At 47.7% G+C, this 20,051-nt stretch overlaps 1 protein-coding gene across 5 annotated transcripts in view; it reads left to right on the top strand.

Moving 5' to 3' along the window:
* The first annotated feature begins 9,665 nt into the window (after positions 1-9,665).
* TMEM164 (transmembrane protein 164) overlaps positions 9,666-20,051 on the top strand; it is a 175,456-nt gene continuing 165,070 nt past the window's right edge. Inside the window, exons 1-2 of one of the 5 annotated variants that reach the window (XM_039233521.1) lie at positions 9,669-9,697; positions 10,393-11,057. In XM_039233521.1, the coding sequence (XP_039089452.1) occupies positions 10,668-11,057 (390 nt within the window). In that variant the 5' untranslated portion in view covers positions 9,669-9,697; positions 10,393-10,667. Of the gene's footprint in view, positions 9,698-10,018; positions 10,074-10,392; positions 11,058-20,051 lie in introns of those variants that run through there. The other 4 variants (XM_039233520.1, XM_039233519.1, XM_039233525.1 and 1 more) reach the window with 4 other exon arrangements.

The following is a 20,051-nucleotide window of genomic DNA, read 5'->3' as shown; positions in this document are numbered from 1 at the left end:
CAGACAGGGTAAGGAAGAGAAGGAAAATAAAAACAAGAAGGAAGGAGCAATAACAGACATTTGGAGGGATGTCAGAAGGAAGAGGAAGTGAAAACCCAGGCTGGTCCCGCTTAATGCGAGTTCTCTTGGACCCTCGAGCCATAGGCATTGGCTAGAATGAAATAGCATTTTTGCCTTTACCCCTCCAGCTTGCGTAAACACCCCCTTCTGTGTGAAGCTTATGACTTCGAATATTTACATCAGAGCAAGAAGTAAAACCAGAGGTCATTTTTCTGGTCTAAATCTAAGCTAGTCCGCTTGTCTTCTTCATAGGGGTGCAGGGCCTTTGACCAATATAGTACTCACCATCTGCTCCTAAGAACCACCTTGGCTGGTATCCATTAAAAATGCCATATTAGAGAGCTCGCGTAGAGCACAGTATTATGTTATTTCTTAATCTAATCCTCTGCCTTTAGATGCTGGAAATGAGAATTAGTCAGAGTCTAATCTCTCCAGAGATGTTTTCTTTCCAGGCAAGCCTGGTCTGTCTCCTAGAGAAAACAGAATGAAATCCAATCTTTGGATTGGATGTGATGAGATGTGATGATGTGATGAGAAGGGGGGGAGGGAAGCAGACAGTGCTAGGAGAGGCCCAGAAAATGCAAATGGCTGTAGAAGGCAGATAAATTGTTTTTGTTTGTTTGTTTTTGTTTTTCCCCCAGAACGCCATTTGGAAAGATCCCTTCTATTTATGGTTGACCTGACCATCTCAAACAGATGATGTGGCTGGGTTGAAATAAGCTTTGTTTATTGCAGGAGACCCAACCAAGGCGGGGGTGGGGGGTAGGGTGGGGAATCATGTTGAGGGCAAAAAAGAGAAAAGACAACACCACGAGATATCTCATCCCTTTCTTTATATTTTTTCTTCTGTTTTTTTTTTTTTTTCTCCTTTCCTTCTGCACTTAGAGTTGGAGTTCCTTTGACCTTGGAGGGAAACAGAATTGTGTTCCCAATTATCCACTCATCTCTTTTAGAAACTCTAGACCAAATCTTGTATATAAAAAAATTCTGTTTGCTTTTAAAAAATTAAACTCTTTGAGATAATTGTGGATTCATGTGTAGTTGTAAGAAGTGATACAGAGAGATCTCTTGTACCCTTGACCCAGTTATGTTGACTTAAGAAAAAAAAAACACTTAACTGAGGTATGATTGATGTACAAAAAGCTATACATATTTAATATATAGAACTTGATGAGTTGGAAAATAAGTATACACTCATGAAATCATCACCACAATCACTGCCACAAATATGTCCTTCAACTCCAAAAGTTTCCTCTTACCCTCTTATAATTTATTTTTTTGTGATTAAAAAAAAAAACACCTCACACAAGATCTACTCTGTTAGCAAGTTTTTAAGTATATAATACAACATTGTTAGCTATAGGCACTATGCTATATTTAATTTTTCAAGAAACTTTAAGGTGACTTTATTTTGAGAGAGAGAGGGAATGAGCAGAGGAGGGGCAGAGATAATGGGAGAGAAAGAATCCCCGGCTGGGTCTGAGCTGTTAACACAGAGCCAGAAGTGGGGTTCAATCTCATGAACTGTGAGATCATGACCTGACCTGAAACCAAGAGTTGGACACTTAACTGACTGGGCCACCCAGGCTTATATTATACTTTTTTTTTTAATTTTTTAAATGTTTATTCATTTCTGAGAGACAGAGTACAAGCAGAGGTGGAGCAGAGAGAGAGGGAGAAACAGAATCGGAAGCAGGCTCCAGGCTATCAGCACAGAGCCTGATGCGGGGCTCGAACTCACAAACTGTGAGATCATGACCTGAGCCGAAGTCGGACGCTCAACCGACTGAGCCACCCAGGTGCCCCTATATTATACTTTTAAATATAAAGAGTATATTTACTTTTTAAAGTCCAGTCCACTTTTACTTTAGTGGAGTCCATCACTCTTCATCTGCATGATGAAGTTCATAAACATTATGCCGTTATAACCTCTGAAAACCCAGGAAATGTCATGTCAGAGATGGCCCATTCTGAAGCAGAAAACAGAAAGCATCTGAGTCCCATGCAGTCACTGCATCTTATTATTCACCCGCTGTTATGATAAATTGTACCTTTCTTGACATAGAGTTCCTATAAACTGTTGTAAGTCAGAGTAAAGGAAATATCAAATATGGAATGTAATGGTCAGAAAGAACGAATGGAGGTTGATGAAGAGAAGAGATGGAAGAAGACAGAAGGAAGTGACCCTAAAGTTAACCCTCCACAACAAAAGGTAGCACCAAGCGGGGTAGACTCTGGCAAATGGCCAGAGTGCATGGAGATGAACCAAGAATCTGAGGATAAAATGTTCATGTTTTGAACTCCTGGTGTATATATGTGATTAGCATGCTAGAGGCCAGTCCACGGGCAAAATTGGGACTCCTGTCTCTTATTCCTCTGTTCTGTCTGTCTCTGTCTGTTTCCTTAGAAACAAATCCATCAATATCCGGAGAACCCCATCCAAGAGGGAACTGCTCTGAAGATATTCAGTCCCCAAGGGCTTTGAAAGCAGATACTAGCTATGACAAATGAGTCCTTGAAAGAGCAAATCACTTCCTAATTTGGAGCAGCAAATAGAAAAGCATACCCATTTTTAAAGGTAGGAGGTATCACCAAGTACTCAGATAATTAAAATATTGTGGTCATTAGGCTGCGGACCTGTGCTCCAACTCTGTATGGCTCACTTGCTTCTCACCCACCCGGGTCCAAACAATAGAAACTGTGCTATCGTTCACAAATTAGTCCTCCGCACCTAGTCAGTCACTTCACAAGAATAAGCCACACAGGCCATATAAGACTCTGGGCAAGAGGCAGGTGGTGGGGTCACCTGGTCAGGCTCTGCATTTGGATAGATCTGGCTTGGAAATGCGCCCTTCCAGTTATTACCAGTGGGACCTTAAGCAAATTACTTTCTCTCTCTCTCCTCTCTCTCTCTCTCTCTCTCTCTCTCTCTCTCTCTCTCTCTCTCTCTCTCGGCCTTGGTTTCCCCCCAGGGTTGAGATAATTTAGCACATAACTACTCAATAAATGAGAGTTGTCACTATTTTCATTATCATTAATAATGTTGTTTTTCTCAGGTGTGGATTGAGCTACTAAGTGTAAATTTGGAAACTGATTGCTACTGCCTCACTTCCCCTCAAGAAGTCTCAGAAGAGATGCAAATTCACCTGGCTCTGGACACTCTTTAACCCATTCCAGGAGGGGGGCTTATTGTCAATACTCCTTAGTAATCTCAAGTCAAATGAAATCTATCTCCTTTCCTGGATCTGACTCCACCACTAGAACAATGAATTAAAAAGCTCTTGGCCTTCCCACAAGGGGCCCAATTGCCTTATCTTCACTGTAACAGGGAGATAGTGTCCCGACTGCTTTATCTTACAGAGAGCCAGATTAGGGTAGGGGACTTGCCTAGAGGTAGAATGGATGCAGCTACAGCTCTCAGAATCCTCCAGGGGTTCCCAAGCAAGCTTTCCAAAACTGCTTTCAGCATATTGATTTCTGACAGCGTTGCACTTCAGGAAAAGAGCAACTACAAACTGCCAGCTTGCCCACATCTCAAAATCAATTGCACATGTACCAGATGCTTGGTTTTCTTTCTTTCCTTTCTTCTCAGGAAAGCATGCGGTTTCTAATAACTTCACTGCTATGTTGTGGTGGGACAGGATGTCAGTTTCACCTGAGGCTATAGCAGTGAAAGGGTTTTCAACAGAAAATTGGTCCACTTGACCCACTTGGGGTAGATTTGATTTCTGCCTTAGGATTACAGTATGAATGTTTGGGATTGAAAGGGTGAAAATCCCTAAAGCAAACAGTTATCGAGTGGCTTCCTTGGGAGACAGGGTGCAAGCTACTTTCCATATATATTACCACATTGATCCTCACCACCACCCAGCAAAGTAAATACTGCAAATAACATATCGCATATGAGGAAAAAGGCTCCAAGAGGTTAAGTCACTTGCCTGGGGTTGCAAAAGCTCATTGTTGGCAAGGAATTGAACCCATGTCTACCTGATTGCAGGGCCAGTTTGTTCCTTTACTTTGTTATTCAAATATTGATACATAAAATAAAGTTGATACTTTTCATATTAATTTTGGCATTAGGGATTACAATATTTCTTGCAATATTCAACTTCTGAATAAAAAAAGGGATGTGGGTTTATGCATTCTAATGCTCGAAATATATGTTGTCTGTGAAATTGTAGCTATAAAATACCTGTTGGTACATGTTACCAGGCACATAGTGTCCCTCAATACATATTTATTAAGAAAGAACAATAGCAAAGGATGTGAGGAAATACAGCCAGGAGAAATGAGCCTCCCCCATGCAGATGCTGGGTCTGACATTTCCATGCACCTGTGATTAGCTTAGCCTGCTATGAATCAATTTATGTCTCTATTCAATGAAGCAACTTTTTCATTACCACATCATGGTATAGAGATAATAAAGGGATATCTGGGATTCTAAACTGGTGTCCAAATCTGTAAGGCCAGTTCTCTTACCCTAACGTTCTCAATTATTTTCATAATTTTCTTAATGTTTATTTATTTTTGAGGTGGGGGAAGGGGCAGAGAGAGAGGGAGACACAGAATCTAAAGTAGGCTCCAGGCTCTGAGCTGTCAGCACAAAGCCCAACACGGGGCTCAAACTCAGGAACCCATGAGATCATGACCTGAGCCGCAGTCAGATGCTTAACTGACTGAGCCACCCAGGCATCCCATTCTCAATTATTTTTAGAGAATATTAAAGTTAGAAGGGAATTTAGAGTGACTGACTGAAATCCTTTCGGATTCCCAAAGAGAGAAGTGAGACCCAAAGAAAGGGTCTAAGCAAATAGACCCAAGCAAGTCAAATCCAACCCCCGTGTCCTGGCTACCAGTCCCCTACACTTTCAACCAGATTACCATGCTGCCTAGCCAGGCTTCCCCAGGCTGTGTCAAGGGCGGAGCAAGCAGCCATCCTTTGCCCAGTATGCCACAGCAAGCTTTTGGCTCTGCCTGAGCCTGTGACATTTAACCACAGACCTTTCTTGGAACCCCTGGAAAAAAGACAGCCACCTGACTGCTTCATGATTTAAATAGGCGAGTAATGCCAAATTGAATTTCTGATGACAGAGTAAGTGGTGGCTGAGGACTACAAGCCAAGAAAACATTTTTCCACTGATAGTTAATGAATGGAATGAGGGGAAGGTTTCGATTTGGAAGCCTGAGGACTCATTTTTGGCCTTGAACTTTTTCTTCAAATTGGGCTTTCTAGATGATAAATAAAAGGCTTAATAATGTCAGTTTCTGGGGCACCTGGGTGCTCAGGTGGTTAAAAGTTTGAATTCAGCTCAGGTCATGATCTCGCGGGTCTGTGAGTTCAAACCCCTTGTAAGGATCTGTGTTGACAGCTCAGAGCCCAGAGCCTGCTTCGGATTCTGTGTCTCCCTCTCTCTCTCCCCTCCCCCACTAGCGCTCTGTCTCTCTCTTCCTCAAAAGTAAATAAACATTAAAAATATAAAAAAATCAGTTTCTGTGCAAAGTTAGTTTACCCGAAACCAAAGACCTTTTTGCATGTGTGATGTCACTGAAGTTTTTATTTCTGTTCTTAGCATGTCCTAAAGGTATGTATTTTAAGGACTTGCCTAGTGAAAACGTGTGACTTTTCTATGATTTAAGATTTAATGAGGGTCATCATCTTTCAGATTTGTATATCAGCAAGATTACAAAAAGCCTCCTGTGTGTAATCTTATTTGTTTTGGGCATATTCTTGTAAAGTAGGGAGAGGATGGGATTTGCACGTTTCTGCCAAACATGGGGAAAGAACATCAAGGCATCAAGTCAAGGCCGTAAGGCAAATAGAGATTTCCCTTGTAAAGGTAAATATCTCTTACTTACAAAGGGGTACTTCTCAGTTTTCAGAATTTTCCTGTGTCTGCTGTTTTTTTTTTCTTTTCTTTTTTAATAATCAGCTTAAAATAATCCTGTGTCAAAGAGGCATATTTTGGGGTGACAAGTTCTGCTTCCTTTCACTGACATGGGGACCCTTCTCCTCACGAATGAGTTTTGCCTGCTGTTGTACTACCCCTGAATTCTTCTTGCCTTCCTTGTCTGTACAGCTCATGTGTGAGATGTGCTCTTGAGGAAGCAGCTATTTGCTTTGCTTGTATTTATTTATGCTCCCCTCATGTACCGTTACCTAACCCTTCCTTGTTTGTGAGTCATGTCCCCCTCGCTGGATTTTAAGCTCCTTGAAGGCAGAAATTGCCCACATGTCTAGCATATTCCTGCATGCATAGCAGAGGCTCAGTAAATATTTGCAGAATGAAAGCTGGAGTTGAATGAATGGAGAGAAGGAAAGAAGCAGTAAGCAGATAGTCAAATCAAGACAAAGGCTTCTCTCTTCATTCTCCCCCACAGACATGCATTTTATTTTAACTGATAATACTTGATATAATATCAGGATTGTGCATTGTTTTTTGCTTGTGGGCGATCACGCATGCATTTGACTTTCAGGTTAGATTGTGGGTAGAGAGTCAGGAGTAGACTGAAAGAATATAAAGCGCAGGGGGAGAAAAGGTCAGATGGCCAAGTCAAAGAGAAAGAGCTTGCTTTGGCCTGTGCTGTTGAACCCCAAATTCTAGACCTCATTCTGTGTGATCTTACGCAAGTCACTTTACCTTTCTGAGCCTGTTTGTCCCCGTCGTACAAAAGAGGTTATAAATTCTGCTGCTTTGCACTCCACGGGAGGTCAGCTGAGCTAATACCTGGGAAGGTACTTTGCACAAAAGAATTTAGGGTATTGTCTCAACAGACAGAGAGGTGGCTCATATCACCAGGCCAGCTAGATCGGCTTTCTGCTTTAAGATTCAAACATGACTTGGATGAAAAGTTGGGAAGGCTGAGTTCTTAACATCATAGAATATCAGAGCAGACGGGTATCTTAGAAACCATTCTAGTTCAACCCCCTCATTTTACCTGAGTACGCTGAAGCAAAGAGAACTGATTTCCCCTAACATCCCCCTGAACGGAGCCTGGATTCCAGGTACTCTTTTCACTGTGCCCTGCAAGGCTCTACTTAAAAAGCAAAGTTCATTTGCTCTCGTTACTGTTGGGAGACAAGAGGCCTCTGGCCTGTGTCACAACAAGGAAGCAATCAGGACATTTATCTGAGGCTTTTTGAGTTTCTAAAATTTGACGCACCGTTTTGGTTCAATTATTTCTTGCCCTTTTTTAACCTATGGAGCTACAATCTTCTAGTGTTTGTATACTGCCTACCAGATTTGCTACTCTGCTTAGGTGCTGTGATGGGAGGGGGTGGTTAGAAAAGATTATGACCCAATCCCTGCTGTCAAAGATGTGAGTGTGGGAGATAGGACTAACAATGAGAAAACAATGGGAGGCAGTATGTGATTCAGGATAAAATGAGTAGTGCAGGCAATAACTGCTATAGAAGTTCAGAGGAGGGAGAAAGTTCTGGGACCTGGGGGTGGGGGTTGGGGGTTGGGGGAGAAAGCAGTGTCATGTGGCATCTGAAGGCTGGGTAGGATTGTTTATGCAGATGTGGGCGAGGGCACTAAATCTGAGGGTATATGCCCGTATGTACGCAAGCTCACACAGATGCAGAACTGGGTAATAATAATGGGTAGCATTTATTGGGCATTTATGTCTATGCACCAGATAATGCATAATGTCCTACATAGTGCAACACATTTAAAAGTACATAATCCTAGGAATTAGATAATAATTAATAGCCCTTCAGTTAATGGAAGTTGAGGCACAGAGAGGTTACAGCAATTGCCCAAAGGGACACAGCAAGTAAAAGGGATTACAGCCTTGGGGCCTAAAAACACTTGGCCCTTCTACCTATGAAAAAGAGGAACTTGTGACTCAGATGAGGAAATTAGCCTGGCTCCAGTCATTAAAGACGGTGGTTTTGCAAACGCAGGGCCCTGTAGCAGGCCAAATTGTCGATAGAAGTTCAGCAGGAACATTGGAGGGATTAATGAAGCCATTTACCGAATTCTATATCCTCATTTCTTCCTTCCTGGAAGACAGGAACTTGAGGTCTCCAGATGCTGCAGGTCATTGCCGGGAGCCCACCACTTTACCCTTAATGTTTCTCGGTTATGTTGCGGAGGATTTAACAAAACACCTAAGGAGAATGAATGAGGGAGCCCAGGAGTCAATTCTAGTTTGTTGTTGTTCTTTATTAATTAGCACTTGAAAAGCATCTGGCCTATCGTGGAGGCCCTACAAAGCTTGGAATTGGATAAAGCTACCTGGCTCCAAAGCTCAGTTTGTGGGGAAAACCAGGCTTGGAAAGGATGCGAGGACAATGGCCTGGTAATGCAGTAGATTGTATTTTATGTTTTGAGTCTGGCTTGTGGCCAACACCCGAAAGTATTTCCTAGGCAAAGTGCCTGTGTTTTTCTGGATATTTTCCTAACTCACTGTGAGTCTTCAATAAATGTTGAACCACTGTGAGGTAGATCCTGAGGTCCCTTTCCTGTTTCCTCCTCCCAAGAGAAGCAAACCACAGTCTAGGGTTAGAAGGCAGCCTAGAAGAGGGGACCTTGCTCCAATCAGCAGCTCTTTTCCAATTCTTGGGCTCCTGCACAGTCCCGTTGTCCTTGCTGGCCTTCAGGGGCTTGACCCTGAGTCGCGTGCATGTTGGAAAACAGCTGGTACCCTGTAGGGACAGGGGAGGCGAAACGGTTAGGAAAGCTTCTCCCCCGACTCCCCGGCAGCAAGTCCAGGGTGGAGGGCAGGAGAAAAAGGGAGGAGGGCCAGGAGAGGGAGCGGCTGTGGCCTGGGGTAAAAGGTGAAAAATACCGAAGCAGAGCAAGGAAAAGAAGGAAAAGGAGCCTCCATCCTCAGGCACTGAAATGGCCAGTGGGACTGGGGCGACAAAGGCAAGGAAAGAGGACATCCTGGTCCCGCAAGAGTCTCCTTTCAGGTCAGAAAGGAGGAGACGCGCCGAGAAGGTCACAGCCAAGCAAACACCCCGAAGCAAAGCTGGCACAGAGGCTCAGGACTAGCCAAGCTTCTTCATTCCCCGTGAGCTTAGTGAGGGCCCGCTGAGCGCCTACTATGTGCTCGGTGGACAGAGACGCGCCCGGGGCAACCGCGTGGCGGAAGCCGGAGTCGGCCAAAACGGCTTCCCGGGGTGGGCGAACTGTGTAGACGGCGCTGAAGGAAGGTGGATGTGCACGCGTGCAGGCTTGAGGAGTGCAGAACGCGAGGCAGGCCGGGGAGGAGGGGAAGGAGGCGGGGACTGAGGCCGGAGGGGGGTGGAGAGGGGAGGGGGGAGGAGGGAGGGAGGATGGGAGGTGTGAACAGTGGGAGCGGTGGGGGGAGCGAGGGAGGTCGCGGTGGGGAGGCGGCGAGGCGGGGCAGTCGCGGCCCGAGGGCGAAGGGGAGGGCGAGAGGCTGCGCTGGACGCCGCGGGGCGGGGGGGTGGGGAAGGCGGCGGCGGCGAGGGGGAGGAGAGAGGGAGGGGAAGGAGGAGGAAGCGAGCACGGCCGCTGCAGGGGGAGGAAGACGGGGAGGAGGAGCCGCGCACGGTGGCGGCGGCGGCAGCTGCGGCCGCCGGGTGAGCCGAGCGCCGGGGCGCTGGGAGCGCGGGGAGCGCGGGAGGCGAGCGGCCGCCGAGCCGGAGCCGCGGGCCGAACTGCCGGTGAGTGGAGCCCCGAGGGGCGCGGCGGCAGATCCCCGGGCCGGGCGGGAGGCGCGGGCAGATGCGACGCCGGGGCGGAGGGAGGGGGCCGGCCGAAGCCCAGCCCCTGGCTGGCCCGGCCTTCCGACCCCCCTTCTCCCTCCCCGCCGGCTTCCTCCCGCGGCTGCCTGCGCCAGGGGGGCTGGTCCCGGGCGGGCCGCGGGCGGGGGGAGGTGCTGCCCGAGGGCGGGCGTCTGGGGCCGGGGGTGGAGCTGGGGGCGGGAGGCTGGCCTGGGACGGCGCTAAATTGGCTGGAGGGGCCCGTCGGCGGCGAAGTTGCTAGCTGGGGGCAGAGACGGCCACGCGGTTGCAGGAGTAAGAGATCCCCTTGTGGCGAGTGCGTGAGACGAGGAGTCCGGCGTCCCTGCCATCCCCGTCGCTCTCCCCGCGTGCCCGGCCCCGCTAGCTCCTCTCCTGGCCTCCGCGTGTCCCCTCGCTCTCACCCCCGGCGCTCCCCGGCTGGCTCCCGCGGCTCTGCCGGGTCCCCTCGGCCCTCGCCGTGACCCTCCCGACCTCCGGCTTCCCCTGCCCCCTGCTTGCTTCGCCACTGCCCCTGTTCCCTTTTCTGCCCTCGCTAGTCACCCCGCCCCGCTTCGTAATTCCCGATGCAATTGCCTCTTTGAGACCTTTTTTTTTTTTCCTCTCCTTCCTTTTAGATTGGCCAACGGCTCCTTTCAACCCTGCCTCGTTGGTGGCCACTGGAGAAGCGCGGGGGGCTCCCCAGACAGCCGTGGGGACAAATTAGAGCCAGCACTTGACCCCGGGCCTCGCGTGTAGCTTCCCTTCCCCTGCTCTAGGTGCCCCGGTGTCTGGAGGGGGGTGCGGGGGTGTGCCCTTCGGTACACGTCCCAGCACCCGGGCAACCCTCTGGGCTTGTGTTCCATCTCGCTCTTGCTTCCTGCACGGTGGTCGAGGGGAACCAGTTGGCATCATGTCCCGGTATAGCTACCAAAGTCTCCTGGACTGGCTCTATGGGGGCGTGGACCCCAGCTTTGCAGGCAATGGGGGCCCCGACTGTGCTGCCTTCCTCTCTTGGCAGCAGCGGCTGCTGGAAAGTGTGGTGGTCCTGACCCTGGCCCTGTTGGAGATCCTGGTGGCCCTGCGGCACATCCTGAGGCAGACGAAGGAGGACGGTAGGGGTGGCCGTGGCTGCCAGCCAGAGCAGGTGACCCAGCGGCCAGAGGAAGGCAAGGAGAGCCTGAGCAAGAATCTGCTCTTAGTAGCCCTGTGCCTGACCTTCGGGGTGGAGGTGGGCTTTAAGTTCGCCACCAAGACCGTCATCTACCTGCTCAACCCCTGTCACCTGGTCACCATGATGCATGTGAGTGTGTTGACTTTTTCCCTGGCAGCCTTAGTGATAAGAGTCATTTGTGTGCTCTAGACACTCGGAAGTGTAGAGCACTTCATCCGGCGGGAAGTGGGACCCTTAAACATGATTTTCCCAGAGTGGCTGTTTCTGTGCGGATTCCACATTTGTCTTTCTTTCATCTTTGCACAATGCGTCAGCTCCACAGTGGAGGTAAGGGACATAGTGACAGAGCCCTAGGAATCACTGGCACTCTGGTAGGCTGTCCCTCCCTCCCAGCCCTGCCCTGGCCTTTCACAAGCAGGAAGACCAGCCCCAGCCAGATGCCCTTTCTGAATCACATCTGGGACTGTGGCCCTGCTGCAGTGAATGTCCCAGAGGCCCGATGACACCTTTTCCTGGAGGTGGTCATATAAGGTTCCTTGTCTCTGCTGGGGTACTTTGGGGAAATACTTCATGGGGGAGTTTTATGCTCTTAAGGTGAGGTCTGCCTTTGAATTCTGAGATGCACTGGAGCAGGCTGACGCCTGAACTTCGGGCTGGTGCTCTCTACCCACGGTGAGAGGGTATTTATTTTTTGCAAACCTCTCCATCTTATCGCTCTTATTCTATTTCCTGTGGTCATGGTCTGGGGTGCTCAGAGAACTGATTTCTTTACCTCCCATTAGTGGTGCTAAGAAAAACAAATGGGATTGAAAAGGAAAGTTGCCAGATACATAAAAATAATCTGGGTGAGGCCCAAGAGTGAGAGTCTTTCTGCACTCAGCCTGTGTGGAGAGATGTTCTAAAACTATAAAATCATGGAGGAGGAGGAAGAGGAGAGAAGGGAAAAAAAAATCTTTATTTTAGATTTCAGGCTGTGAAAAACCTGGTGTGTTTTATTCAGGGACAGTTTTGAAACCTGTCATTAGCATCTTTATTGCTTTTATATTTGTAGAAGGTTATTCTCTGGAGACTTGCAACAACCCTGTGTGGGGCAGGAGGTTGAGGTTATTATCTCGGTTTTATAGGCCGGGTGGGGCCCAGGGACGAGAGGTTGCTTGCCTGCAGCCGAAAGACGAATTAGCGTCTGGGTTGGAAAGTTCACCCGCCCTCTTTGGGGTTGCAAGCTGTCAGTGGAACGACAGGGAGGTCTCATGGGGAGGCCCAGGCTGATAGGCATGGCACTGCCTACTTGTGGCTTCCAGGCTTGCTCACTCGCTCTGTGAGCCCTTTTTTGATTGCAGGTTCCTGCCCTCAGTTTCCCAATCTGTAAAATGTGGCGAACGGTCCGTCTCCAGCCCCTTCCTGTCTTGCAGATGTGGCAAGGGGGTGTGGACAGCCGTGTGGCAGTCAGCAGTGAGTAGGGCCTCAGGGTGGCATTTTTTTTTTTTAAGAGAGGGCTTTTTGGGATGTAATGTTGTTCACAGGAAGCCCAGGGCTCTCCCAGCTAGACTTTCTGTGTAAATTTGAGCCCAGTCCTCTTTCTTTTTTATTTTTATGAATGGGCTTTTTGTTAATGAGAGGAAACAACGCATCTCAGCCGCTGCTGTGTGAGGCTCTCAGGACAGGAGTGCTTTTTTTGGACGGCAGGTGGTGAGGGTCAGAGGGTGCCTCTCCCACAAAGGGGTCTTGAGGCCTCTGGCAGCCCCGTATCTAGAAGGTCAACAAAGGAGTAAATTCAGCCTGGCTGGGGCTGCTGCTGGTGTGATGACATCAAACCTGGCAGCACCATGGTGTTGAGTGGAAGGGTTTTTAGAAGCTTTCAGAAGACTCTAGAGACTTAGTTCTGGCATTATGTAGTTGTGTGACTTTCAGGAAAAGTAACTTCTTGGGCCTCAGTTTGCCCATCTGCCAAATGAGAGCATGCTTAGCTCTGGACAGTCAGCGTTCTGTGATTCTTTTCTCCTCAGGTAGTGGCCAAGGATGCAACAGAGTGCTATTCTAGAAATGCTTCTGGCCTCCTCGTGTGGAAAAAGGAACCTCATTTCTTCTTTGCTGGGGTCAGGTGGCCTTGTTCATCTTCTGCTTCCTGTATCTCCCCAGTGAAGTCAACCTGACCTGGCCACCCTTGGCCACATGCATAGATGATGATGATGCTTGGGGCTGGTTGCTGGAGAGGGATGGATGCTTGGGTGGGGGCAGGGGACTATGGGCTGTTCCCTGTCACCTGTGCTTTTTCTCTTGTCGTGTGCTTAGCTTTGCTCGTTACTCCTGTCCCTGCTTTGTGTCATTTAAATAGTAGCCTCAGGCCTGCTGTGGGACCCAGCCTTTGGTCAGTCCCACATCCCATACCCTATGTACTCTACATATGCCTCTTCCTGGGAAGCAGGAAAGTATGGATTTTTAGAAGTTAGTAGGAGTCCTTAGAAAAAAATCACAACGGATGGTCAGAAACCATTTTCTGACTTCACTGCAACAAGGGCTCATGATAGCCAGTGTGGTTAATAATACCTTACACTTATCTGCCACTTTACTGCTTATAAGGCACTTTCATGTACATTATCTTATTTAGGCTTATGATAGGTTAGCTTGGGCCTGGAAAAGAGATGTTAAAATGTTTCCTGTGACCGTGTATATATATTCCACAGGGGAGATGTTGAGCCCGGAGAAATGCTTTGGCCAGTGAACTTGCTGAATTAGTCTACACTATGGCAGGACATTCTGTGGAGTTCAGAGGTCCCGAAAAGGAATGGGACACATTGGCTGAAATGAAAGGGACAGCTTAGCAGAAAACATTTCTGGTGTGTTTCTCCCAACAGGATGACTCAATTTTGGCTTCATAGAAAGGCCTTGTTCCTCCGAGTGTCTGTAAGTTTGTAACAAGAACAGTATTGCTTTACGCCAGGAAGTGGAAGAGTTGGAGGGAAATTGGTTAGTTTCCCCATCTCCCATTTTTCTGTCTGTAACATATTTATTCCCAAGGCCTTTTTAAACAGCGCCTCATCATGACCATGCTGCTCTTGGATGGCTGCCAGCATTAGAAGCATAACGAAGGGCAGTTCTGGTGTCTGAGCTCTGTTCTTGATTAATATTCCTGCTGTCCGGTTTCTTTTTGGTCTCATCTGATGTCTCAGAGGCCTTGGGACCGTGGGTGATCGTGGTTTGTATGACTGAAGCACCACCATCTCCCATCTCCCCTTCGGCTGGAGCGCGAGAGGGTTCTGGGGATCTATAAGCCCCAAGATTCACACACCATTGTTAAGCCCCTTGGTGAAGATCAGTGGTGTCTACCAATGAGCATTTCTTCGAGCGTGGCTAGTCCCTTCGTGCATGCTACTCTGGCAGGTATGGGTGACAGGGAGTGAGTTTACTCAGTGATTATGCTATTTACCAAAAATCACCCAGCAAGTTCATGGCAGAGGTGGCTTTAAGACTGAGCCACCATGGTGGGAACTGAGGCATTAGCAGAAAGAGATTCTCGTAGCTGTTTAAGTCGTAAAGTCTACAGTTTCTCAGCAGAATGGTTAACATGCTCAGCAGTTGGACCAGTTCTATCTGTATAGACTGGTGTTCTTAAATTATTGGCCCTTCATCTCCCTTGCACGGAGTTATACTATCTCTGTCTTAGGTGTGTAACAAAAAGATCCCATACTGATGGCTTTTCTAATTGTCTGGTTCCCGTCGGCTGTGGATGTGTCTGTGTTGAACATCTCCTGATTGAGCACTGAACTCAGTGGGGCACAGCATATGGCTATGCACATAAGGCAGGCTGGATCCAGGCTGGATGTTTGCCAAATTAATAATTGATGCCACAGACCCTGGAGCGCCACGTCACTGTTTTTTTTTTAAATGTTTATTTTTGAGAGAGAGAGAGAGCATGTACGCAAGAGAGAGCGCGAGTGAGCGAGCAAGCGGCGGTGGTGGGGGGTGATGGGCAGAGAGTGAGGGGGACAGAGGATCCAAAGTAGGCTTCTACTGACAGCAGCAGGACGATGTGGGGCTAGAACTCATAAACTATGAGATCATGACCTGAGGTGAAGTTGGACACTCAATGGACTGAGCCACCCAGGCGTCCCTTAGCCAGTTGTTCTGAGTGAGCCCCATCCTGTTTTAGAGGATGCTATTGTTTTATCATTGCTATTGATTCCCTGTCTTCTTTATACTATATTAGAAGTCTGATTTCTACCAAATTCGGCTTGCCTGCTTTTGCTTCACTGTTTGATTTTCCTCCTTCCTCCTTCCTCACCGCAAATGTAAGAATGGCACATCTTCAAAACATTCCTGAGCTTTTTATGACACCTTTTGGAACTAACTGAATAAACAGTGGTGTGTTCCATTCACCCTGTGATGGATTTGTTTTAGAGAAAACCTGATGGATTTGAGAACTAGGCTTTTTACCCCCCCCACCTCCTTGACTCGAGACCAGCCACACCTCCTCATCCCCATCTGTTGTCTGGAGCACTGGTAACTGCTCCTGTTTGGAATTGACGTCGGTGGGTAATGGGTACAATGAGGGATCCAGCCATCTGCTGACAGCTTATCAGATGGACTCTGTCCTGTGTCATCAGTCCAGGGGGACACAAGAGGCTGATGTTTATATGGGCCTCAGCAGTGAGGCATGACATTCCTTTTTAGTTTGTTTTATTTTTTCCCCCAAGGAAATTTGCAGAGAATTTTTCCATCTTCCATTGTTACCGTCTTTTGGGGGCGTCCATTATAAAGAGAAGTCGTGTGTGGATTGGTGGATCCGACAACTCACAGAACGCCTTGGGACTTAACACTATGATGCTGGTTTTGCTCATGGCTTGCTATGGGGACCCGAGGAAATTATTCCATCTTTTCCTGTCTCTGTCTTCTCTGTGAAATGGGCCACGTGGAAAACAAAGCATTTTTAATCCTCTATGTGGTCACTTTAACAGAGAAGCTGGGTAGAGCTGATCAGAGCTGGCACACGACCAATGTATTTTCACCTCAAAGTCAGAAACTGACAAACCTCCACTCCTTTGCACCTTTCTTGATAGCTTTTGAAATTCATTCCCCTGAGCATTTCTGTTGCTCTTCTCTGGCTCCTGGCACGCGTCTGCATGCGCTTCTCATGTACAGCCCATAAAACTGGATGTTGCGACTCTTTCCTGCTAACAGGACCCAGCATGGTGCTCGCTTTTAAAGGAACAGTATGTTGCTGGCTCCTACTCATGTGATGATCCACAGCCTCCCTGAAATTTTTTTAAACTTTTAAAAAAACATTTATTTATTTTGAGAGAGAGAGAGAGAGAGAGAGAGAGAGAGCACACACAGGGAAGGGACAGAGAGAGGGAGACTGAATCCCATGCAGGCTCTGTACTGTCAGCACAGATCCTGATGCGGGGTCGAACTCACAAACCGTGAGATCATGACCTGAGCCAAAATCAAGAGTCGATGCTTAACTGACTGAGCCACCCAGGTGACCCTCTCTGGATTTTTGTCCCTTTGCCATACCTGGGCCACCGTTGTTATCATTGTCTTTGTAGGATTTGTTGTGTGTTCCTCCCTGCTGTAGATTGTCCTGAAGATCTTTACAGATGACTCTGACCAACTCCAGTTATTCCAGTCATTCTGGTAACACCTTTTGTCATCCTTTCTCAAACCACCCTCTGAACATTCCTCAGATGATTTGCTTAATTAATGTATACCTTTGTGTACACGTAGGTAATTCTGCCTTTGGCTGGGTCACTTTTTTTTTTTCATGTTTGTTCAGTCTCCACCATTAGCGTGAGCGCATTTTTTTTTTTTTTTATATAATGGAAGGGGTCAGTGTTATTTTTTTCTTCCCCTTTGCAACTCCCTGCAGAGCTTAATACAATACCATACACATACATTGGTTGTTTAACGTGTACCTGGATAATACTGACTGCTCGACGGACAGAGCGAAGTCTTTTCTCCCTTTTTTGTTTGCCTCCGGTGGCCCTGCCTGTGTTCCTTTGAGGTCTGACAGGCATGGTTCCTGTGTCTCTTGTGCCCATTTAGGGGGATCTCCTGTCCATTTTTTGAAATCGCCAGAGGAGAGACGTGGTCGGGGCTCCAGCTCGCACATCTTTTTTGTTGCATTTCCATCACAAAGAGCCAGTGATTAGCGCTGCAGCCTGCTCTCTGCTCAGAGCCTCTGCTCACTTTCATCCCAGTGAGGAAATTATGCTGTTGGATCTTGGTCTTAATCCCTCGGCAGACATCTGGATAGGCCTACTTTCTTCTTTTCCTTCCTTAATATTGTATAAATTAAAGAAATGTTATTAGGCTAGTGACTCACTTTCCATCTCTTTCTGGATGTTTCACTGGGTAGCTCATTGTTAACATGCCTCATTGAAATGCCCTCTGTAAGAAGAGCCAGATTTGTCAACTTCTCCTGGCCTTTTGTATCTTTTTTTTTTGTGCTTTAATTTTTTTTCAGCTTTATTGAGGTAAGATAGCTGTAAGATACTTAAAGTATGCAACATGATGGTTTGATGCACACATACATTGTGAAAGGGTTCTGCTTATCGAGTTAGCGTATTTGTGATCTTCTGTATCTTTTCTTAAATTGAGAATACCTCTTTCCCGGTTCCCCTCTTCTGCCAATAACTGCCAGTGTGGACATGAAGAGCCTTGGGGTGTGGGGAGAAAGGATTCTTGAACTTTTTCTGTGAAAGATGACCTTGGTAACTTGTAGTGCAGATCCCTGGCTCTCTACATGGAGTCTGAATAGGTAGAGGGTGGCAATGGGACTCCGCATTTATTACATGCTCCCTAGTAATTCTGATGTTGGTGAGCCTTGAACCCCACTTTGAGAGACATTATCTAGTAGCAAAAGCATTAGGTAGCACGTTGGTTCAAAAGCTTATCCTGACTGGCACGAATCTGGGTGGCCTGTGGTCAGGGCATTGAGCCTTCTGGCAGTGCCTCAGTGTTTATGTAGGTGTGAAATAATGTGGCTGTGATTAAAAGTGTGAGGGCCTCAAGTTGTTGTGAAGTAGATTTTAAGGTAGCTTCAGCATTCCAGCAGCTTCTTTGGTGACTGGGAGTTCTGTCACTGACATATTTCAGCCAGGCCTCTATCACCTTCCAGTCCTCCCTCCCTTCCAGTCTCTAAGATCTTTGGAAACTAAGGGGAGGAAACATGCACATAGAGTTATTGCATGCTAACTCTCTGTTTGGAGGATACTTGTTTTATTTTTTAAATTTCTTTTTGAGAGAGAATGTGAGCAGGGGAGGGGCAGAGAGATGTGCGGATCTGAAGCGGGCTCCATGCTCTGAGCTGTCAGGACAGAGCCCGGCGCGGGGCTCGAACTCACAAACCCCGAGATCATGACCTGAGCTCAAGTCGGATGCTCAACTGGCCGAGCCACCCAGGCACCCCACATTCAGCAACTGTTTATCCAGTGATTCAGAGATAGATACGAAACATTCTTTCCCCTCCTGTTACTCACTTTAAATGAGACAGGCAAGAGAGCAACAAAATTACAACATGACATGTACAGTAACAGATTTGAACAAGACATAGAGCCCAGACGGTCTTTTTTTGTTAACCTTGTGCAATGAAGGAAAGCCTTCTAGCAGAGGGGACATTTGAGCAGGTTCATGAAAGAGACCCATTAGCTGCAGGAGAGCAGGGACTCTTGTTTGGTTTTCTGTTCTAGTGCCTCTAGCAGGGCCTGGCTCATAGTAGGTGGTGGTCAGTGAGCACGCGGGAGCGCGTGGGTCTGTGTTTGCTGGGCATTACAGGAAGGAAGGGATTTCTAGGCATAGGAAACAATATATGCAAAGCATAAGAAAGCATCTCAACTGTAACTGGGAGTTGTTCGCATATTACTGTCAGGGGCAGATTTCATCTCATTTCTCCCTTGGCAAACCAAATAAAACTCCAGAAATGCTCTTGTCATTTCTGCGCTGCTGATAGCCAACTGCAGTTGCCCATCAGTGCTCAGTCGGAGGCTTGCGAGCTAGAGCACTGTGTTTTCTGTGCTGTCCCAAGGAGGGCCCATGCTGTCAAGGACAGACAACAAAGAACACTGATGAGAGCTAGCAGGCATTAAGTACAGGAAATGAGATAGCAGGCATCCCACCTGCGACCAGAAGATTTTTAGTGGCTCGTGGGATGGCTGCTGCCCCCACTGAGGTTCACAGCAGAACCCAGCTGATGAAATGCGATGCCGTCCTGCTACCTTTCTTGTTCGTGTCCCTTCTCCCCTGCTTCCAAGTCTCTCCCCCAGCCCAGCCCACTCAAGCCTGTCCCTTTCCAAAATAATCCAGGCTCCAATGCAGTTCCTTCTAGGGTCCAAAATGCCCATTCTGTCAGAGGCGGTGATATCCACGGGGGAATTAGGAAGAAAGCCATTCCAGTATGAAGAGGTTCCAGACCCAACCAGGTGTGTATGAGGGGGAGGCTTTTCCAAAAGGGCCTCATTACCCCAACTTGATTTCAAGTTGGTGAGGTGTGTCCCAGTGTTTTTTTTTTTTTTTAAATGTTTAATTTATTCTGAGAGAGAGACAGAGAGAACAAGTAGAGGAGGGACAAAGAGGGAGATACAGAATCTGAAGCAGGCTCTAGGCTCTGAGCTGTCAGCACAGAGCCTGATGTGGGGCTTGAACCCACAAACTCCAAAGTCATGACCTAAGCCGAAGTCGGACGCTTAACTGGCTGAGGCACCCAGGCACCCCCGTCCCATTGTTTTTGAGCACGTGGCCTTTTCTCATGTTCAGTGTCTTGCTACTTGCTGGCCCCCAGCATGAGTCTCTCTGCAAGGTGCTTTAGGTCTTGGGGGGGACTCCTCCTCTGGGCATCAGCCCTCTCTGTTTACCCTGCTTCTTCCCAGGGAGAGAGCTGCCACCTAAACAGGGCATGGCTTGCACATCTGTCCATGCGTGCTGTGTCGAGGGATCTGGACCTGAAGGGGGCGGTTGGGGGATCTGAGTTACCTGTGGTTCTGTTCCCATAGCTGCTGGAGGAAATGCCAGAGGGAAGAAAGTAGGGACGAGTCTTGTCCTGGGCCTGGCGGTGCTCAGGGAAGGGGATGGATGGCAGGAGCCATGGATGGATGGCAAAAACAGTCCAAGCTGTGCCCTGTTGGGCAG

This window comes from Hyaena hyaena, unplaced genomic scaffold (assembly GCF_003009895.1).
Source record: "Hyaena hyaena isolate Hyena2069 unplaced genomic scaffold, ASM300989v1 scaffold_77, whole genome shotgun sequence".
NCBI classification, from domain to species: domain Eukaryota; kingdom Metazoa; phylum Chordata; class Mammalia; order Carnivora; family Hyaenidae; genus Hyaena; species Hyaena hyaena.
The sequence above is the reverse complement of the archived record's forward strand: the minus strand, read 5'-3'. Positions and strand labels throughout refer to the sequence as shown.